At 29.7% G+C, this 7,055-nt stretch overlaps 1 protein-coding gene across 1 annotated transcript; it reads left to right on the top strand.

Annotated features, from left to right (window-relative positions):
- Nucleotides 1-2,931: 2,931 nt before the first annotated feature.
- LOC114378310 lies at nt 2,932-6,731 on the top strand. Its single transcript, XM_028336883.1, has 3 exons — nt 2,932-3,385; nt 5,963-6,070; nt 6,154-6,731. Exons 1-3 carry the CDS (start codon nt 3,077-3,079, stop codon nt 6,463-6,465), a joined length of 729 nt encoding a protein of 242 aa, XP_028192684.1. The 5' UTR covers nt 2,932-3,076; the 3' UTR covers nt 6,466-6,731.
- Nucleotides 6,732-7,055: the final 324 nt, after the last annotated feature.

Raw genomic sequence — 7,055 nt, 5'->3', positions numbered from 1 at the left:
ACTTTTCGGATATTAGGTCCAATCTCTCAATGTCGTTGTGACTCAACAAGTCATGAAAAACTATTTTGATCTCCTCATTAAGATGTGCGGTGTGCATGCTATGAAAAAATTATATGTAACATGGAAATACTTTGGTTTATTATTAAAATTGTTTAACATAATTATACTGACCTTACCATTATTGTCAAATTGCATACCTAATCCCTTATCTCTCTCCTCGTTCTCATTCTATAATCTGTGTAAAATCATTCAAATTAAACACAAATGTTGGTGAATTATAACATAAAACTTTTATTATAAAAGTGTTGTTATTATAATTTTGCAAATAAAAAATCTACTATTTAATATCTATGTAGTAGAGTTGATATTGACGAATGAAAAAAATAATTTAAATTTAATTTGATCAAGATATTTAAATTAAAATGTATTTTTTTTATCATATCTATAACTTGATATATTAAAAATTTATTAAATAATGTGTAATTATGTACAAAATAAACGATAATTTGAAATAAAATTTATATTTAAATTAATTAAAAACATATTACGTTATTCAATATATTCTTGATCAAATAAATTAACCTATTTTATATTTTCTTTAGTTTTATTTCTTAAATCAATTTTTATAATGAATGACTACACACAAAAAAAGGTAAAATGAAAAACTTAAATAGTATATAATATTGATCATGTTATATACATGTATTTAATAAAGTGGTTGTATATGATTAAAAAAACGAAGTGGATGTATGCAAAAAAGAATATGAGATTTGTGATAAAAAAAAATAACAAAAGTAGATAAAAATAAGATTAATTTAGTAACTTTTTAAAAGAAATAACATAATTTTTAAAATATGGTTTAATAAAAAAGAAGATAAAATTTAAGTATAATATTAAATTCAATATTATTTAATTCCTTTAACAACTATTAATAATAGAAAACTTATTTAAAATTTTATATTATTGACTATATTTAAATTCAACATCAAGGAATTTAAATCAAATAGTTAAATAATGTGTGTTATTTATTATAAATTCCTTAACACCTAAGTTAGTAAGTTTGGTTCTTATGATAATAAACAATGTTTTAAAAAAGAAATATAAGTAAATTTTATATATGAAAACAATGCTATTTTGACATTTGGTGTGTATCATAAATAATCTATATACACCAATTATCCTATCGTTCATTTCACTTTTTGGATTATTTTTAAGTATTAGGTTTAATCTCTCAATGTCACAAAGTCACATGTTGCAAAGTGTATTGATAATAAAAATTATTTTCAAAAAGCTTGATATACTAGGTTGATATGACTTAACACTTCACGAAAAACTGATCCATATTGTCTTCTACCGGAAAAGATCCTGGTTGGCATGACTCAACACTTCATGCAAAGCTACCATCTGAAAATTACAGATCTCATCGAAAACTTAGAACAACTTGTCAAACAAAAGCTAAAAGAAAAAAGAATAAGGGTATTACTGGCATAATATTCACACTTGGATTCAAGAAAGCGTTGACTTCGGGCAATTTCGTCGAAAAAAACTACTTGAATAAAGGATTGAGTGAATACAAATACAAACCAACTTAAAGATATTAAGCATAACATACATTTTGTTCTTTAAGAAAATATAAATTATTTTTGTTTTTTTTAATTAGAATTTTCATTTTTATTATATATATATATATATATATATATAATACAATAAAAATCCTCATCAAGACGTGTCAGAGGCTTGCGATGTGCATTCTATGGGAGGAATGATATCTAATGGAACTACTTTGGTTTAACATAATTGCACGGACCTTACAATTACTATCAAATTACATTGACGGGACCTAATTCGTCATCTCTTTTTTCATGATCTATGTAAAAAATTCAAATTCAACACAAATATTGATGAATTATTACACAAATGTGGTCGAGAATCAAGGACAAGGATGAAGATGATAAAATAAGAATAAGTAATAATATACAATCTCGTGGGGTTATTACACAATCTCGTGGGGCTCCATTATCATGCTTTTCTTAACCATCATTTATATATTTTTCTTAAAATAATTATATATAAACATAAGATTAAATACTTTTTTATTTTTTTGGTTTAATTTTGTTTCTAAATTTTTAAAAAATACTTTGATTTATTCTCATGTTTTTATTAAATCATTTATCATATAACATTGTCAAACTCATGCTCCAAATTAGTCTTGTAATTGTTCTTCAATACATTTATCATGAATGCATTTCAATATATTAGCCATTTTAAATTTTTACTTCATAGTTTAGTCTTTTGTAAATAATATACTAACAACAATAACCTCAATAAAATTAAATATGTATTTCATTGTTTATAAAATTTCAAAACATGAATAACCATGGTCCATTATCATGCTTATCTTAACCATCATTTATAGATTTAAAAAAAATAATTATATATAAACATAAGATTAAATATTTTTTATTTTTTGGATTGAATTTTGTTTTCTAAATTAAAAAAATACTTTGATTTGTTTTGATATTTTTTATTAAATAATTTATCTTATGACATTGTCAAGCTCATACTCTAAATTAGTCTTATAATTATTATTTAATATATTTATTTGTCATGATTACATTTTAATATGTTAGCATTTTTAGATTTTTAGTTCATAATTAGTCTTTTGTAAATAATATATTAAGAACATATTTAATAAGAATAATCTCAATAAAATTAAATATATATTTTACTGTTTATAAAATTTTAAAACATAAATAACCATATATGTCATTAAAGTTAAATAAAAAAATATTATTTTATAAAATATATTATATATTTAAATCATATTAATTTTAATTCTTATTTAATAAGTTTTATAAAGTTACAAATTAAATATATAATGTATACAATTACACGGGTACCGAACTAGTACAATTCCCACTCACAAAGTTTGTAACTCTACACAGGATAAACCTGCCACACCTCATTAGTAGTAGCCAGTAGATTCAAAGTTGAGAGAAACAAACAAACAAAACAAAGCCAAGCATCTCCCAACACACCATCATCATCATCATCATCATCAAATCCAAGCACAACAATGGCACTCAAAAGGGCATCGTGGTTGATGCTGCTGCCACTGTTATCTGCAGTTGCTGCTGCTGCCACCAACACCAACAGTGTGTACCATCCTTGTTCTGATGCCAGGATTCAGAGATCTGATGGCTTCACTTTTGGCATTGCCTTCAGTTCCAGGGACTCTTTCTTCTACAACCAGAACCAGTCCCTCCAGCTCTCTCCCTGTGACCGACGCCTCTCTCTCTCTTCCTCCAACGCTCAGCTTGCTCTCTTCCGTCCCAGAGTTGATGAGATCTCTCTCCTCACCATCAACACCTCTAGTTTCTTCCCAGTAAGTAACAGTCTTACCTCTTTGATCTGTTTTTTTTTTTTTTGCCTTGGCTGATTGAAAATGGCGCTGTTCGTTTGTTTTTCTTGGTTGTGGGGGCTGAAATCTTTCTTTGACATGGATGTTTGACTCTGTTGTGTTGGAAAGTTTGGAACTTTGAGGTGACTTGTTGACTATATTCGAGAAATTGTATTGATTTTGTACAAAAGAAATGTATAAAAGAGAGAGAGGAAGAAAAGACAGTGTTTTGGCTAAAATGGTTGATGTCACTTGTCAGTGATGGATGGAGAGAAAATGTGATGTGGTACTCTTGAATGAAACAGTGATCTGTTAGATGTTGATTATATATGGAGAAATTATATTGGTATAAAAGTTTTGCACAAAAAGAGTTAGTTGGTGTGTTAGAGAGAGATAGAAAGAGAAGATAATGTTATTGAAAATGTGGATGATTCTCTTGTATGAACAAGGGATCTCTTATATTTATATGTTCGTATACTATTGTCATTGTAGAATATGGGGATAATGGGATTGTGGCTTCTGTTCATTGGTTGGTAAGTGGGTACTTCTATATTTGATATTGACATGGTGACTTCTCCGGGTTGTTGTAGTTCCCGTAGATGACACAGCGACTGTTTTCTAACTGCTAATTCATCTTTCTTGTGTTTATGATGATGAGGGTTCCACAATCAATTTATATCCTTATTATTTTTTGCTGGATAATATGGATTTGGGCTGGGAAAAAGTTAGAAGTAGAAATATTTTTTAGAAGTAGCTATCCTATGACTTTGTCGTTGGACATGTGGAACTAACCAATGAACCTAAATTTATGTGCTCATTATGGCAAGAAATTAAGCAGCATAAGTGCTTAGTAATGAAGGTACGTATATTGAGGTTGTTGAATGTCATAAATTCAGTTTTAAATGAGATTATTTGTCCCTATAGTACATGGAGTAAAAATTGTTATGTACTCTGAGATTGCTGCACCAACCTACTAAAAGCATAATATATGGCACAACATAACCATGTTGAGAGATCAAATATTACTATAATACCTACCATACAATACACACCCTGTCCTGCAACCTCCATTAAAGAAGTTAGGTATACAATGGCCAACCCTGACCTATATTCTTTATATCTAGTTCAATGCCGAGGTTATGGTTCTAAACTGTCACTTTCATTTGTTTTTCCAATATTCCACTAGTTTTGACATCCCGCTCAATGAAGCAAAGTTCCTACTTTTGCAGCTATCTTAAGTTTCATCATGCATGCCAAGGTACTTGGGAGACTAATTATATTATGCTCTCTGCATTGCTAATTAAATATTTTCCCTGCTACTCATTGCCTTATAAGCTTGTGATAATCTTCAATTACAATTTACAGCCATAATGTATTCTTATTGTGTTGACCTATTGCTATTTCCCCTTATCCTTGTGTTAGCTTCGATTTAAACCACTCCTTATTGGTGTTACTATTAAACATGACTGAACACTTTGTACTGACTAAAATTGTCTCAAGTTTTGCTGTATCTATCTTTTCATTGTTGAAATTAAACCACTCCTCATTGGTTATTAAACTAGAGTGCACACTTTGCACCAACTAAAATTACTCTCAAATATTGCTTCTCTCTCTTTTGCCACTATTTAGTTTGATTTTACATCACTGTGACTTCAAAAACTGAGGCTGTAACATGCAACCACCCTGTTTTACCAACCCAGAGTTTAGGCAAACTTGGCAGTATTTCTATTTCTGCTTGACATGACAAGTTTATTTATTTAACACATGGCTAAAATGTACATCTGATACACAATATTGAAAATAAACGTCAAATCTAGGATAGCAATTTTGGTCAGATCTTTGTTGAATGTGATCAATGTTTAGGCTTGTTCACATGCATAAAAGCATAAAACTGGTAATCATGAGTCGGAATAATTAGGCAGCATATGAAGTGAACAAGGAGGCTGCTATTTTTGAAAGAAAAAAAACAAGTGATTTATATATGGAATTTGAAACTTGAAAGACCTATAATGTATGTTTGAGTCAGTATTGAAATGGATTTTGTTTTTCTTAGAGCATGCTAATTCACAAATTCGTTATACAGATTCTCTGGTTGACTTAGAGTATTGGTGGCGGCCATGCTCAAAATATAACCATGAACCAAACCACAATGCTTTTGTTGTTTCCAAAGATTATGGCTTATTGCTTATAGTTTTACCCCCCCATAATAACTTCTAAATAACCACAGTGCTTTAACATCACTACTTAAATAGGATAGAAACGAGAATCTCAAGTTATGGTGACTTGAAATGGGATCTCTTAAACCAACTGCTTCCTATGTTTCATTTACTACACAATATATGCTGCTTCGGAAAAGAAAGACAAAACATGTCTACAAAACTATTTGTGAATTAGATCAACTTTTTTTTTTTTTTTAGGTACGTGAGTTAGAGATAGAGAAATTTCAGTTACCCTGAAGGTGAGAACAAGACACACAAGAAGCTAAAACAAAAGTTGCACGAGTAGTGTGATTGTAAGAAGTAACAACTAACATATGTTTTTCATTTTTGCTGTGATAAATAGGATAACTACGGTGGATATATGGTGGCATTTGCGGGAAAGAAATATGCTGCACGTTCTCCACTTGCGTTTGTCGCAAACAGCACATACACCGTGACAAGTTTTACACTGGTAAGAGTTGTGAATCATGGACCTGATGAGTTGAGTTTTTGGTCTGTTATTGAAAGGCTTGGTTGGAGTTTCCATTTGATTAGGTGCTAGAGTTTCAGAGGGGTAGGCTGCATAACTTGTACTGGAAGAGAGACGGCTGTTCTTCATGCAAGGGGAAATCGAACTTGGTATGCCTCAACAAACAAGATTGTGCAATCAGAACATCATCTTGCAAAGGCAGAGGAGGTGCAGTAGATTGTAGTCTTGGAATTCAGCTTGCATTTTCTGGTACAGACAGGCATCTCAGAGTGCTTAATTCATGGTTTGAAGTGGAAAACCTGCGGCAGTACTCTCTCTATGGCTTGTACTCAAATCTAAGGGACTCTCTCACCAGCCAGTATAACAAATTCTTTTAACAGCAAAAAGATCTTCCTCTTGTGGATTATTTTGTTTGTTTAGGATGGTATGGTAACTTTTGTGACTATTGCTCTTTGCCTTCTCAATTAATTGTTGCTGGAAATTTTATTGCTTGCCAATTTTTGGTTTATAACTTTACGTGAAGAGTGTGTACATTTTAGTAGGCTGCAAGTGCCTTTACTTGTTTCTTTTATTGGCTTCATAATACAGTTTACCTCCAAATCTGAAATTGTGTATTTTGAATGTGTACATTTTATTTTTTGTATATCTGTAAGATTATTCTCACATGATTTATACTTATATTTATGAAAATATAATTACTTTAAAATATTTCTTAGTAAGTATTTGAGTAAAAATATATAAATGTAATTTTTAAGTTGTATAAATTTAATTTTAATAGCTATATTATTATTTAACGAGTTATACTATTATTAGTTGGATTTTAGATTAGATTTTAAAGCAAATAGATTGGATGAGCAATTTAGAAAACTGAAGTGATAACATCGGATAATTTTTCTCTCCAAAAAGGATTCAAATTGAATTCGTGCTCAACTATTAGAACACAACTAAATATACTCATCAATTACTT

The sequence above is a fragment of the Glycine soja genome, chromosome 12, assembly GCF_004193775.1.
Source record: "Glycine soja cultivar W05 chromosome 12, ASM419377v2, whole genome shotgun sequence".
NCBI classification, from domain to species: Eukaryota; Viridiplantae; Streptophyta; class Magnoliopsida; order Fabales; family Fabaceae; genus Glycine; species Glycine soja.
The sequence above is the reverse complement of the archived record's forward strand: the minus strand, read 5'-3'. Positions and strand labels throughout refer to the sequence as shown.

Bases quoted from the DNA above. Each gene is read 5' to 3' on its own strand.
- LOC114378310 (XM_028336883.1), top strand. From the start codon at position 3,077: ATGGCACTCAAAAGGGCATCGTGGTTGATGCTGCTGCCACTGTTATCT. The intron at 3,386-5,962 runs GTAAGTAACAGT...TGTGATAAATAG, and splicing joins ACACCTCTAGTTTCTTCCCA to GATAACTACGGTGGATATAT. The intron at 6,071-6,153 runs GTAAGAGTTGTG...CCATTTGATTAG, and splicing joins CCGTGACAAGTTTTACACTG to GTGCTAGAGTTTCAGAGGGG.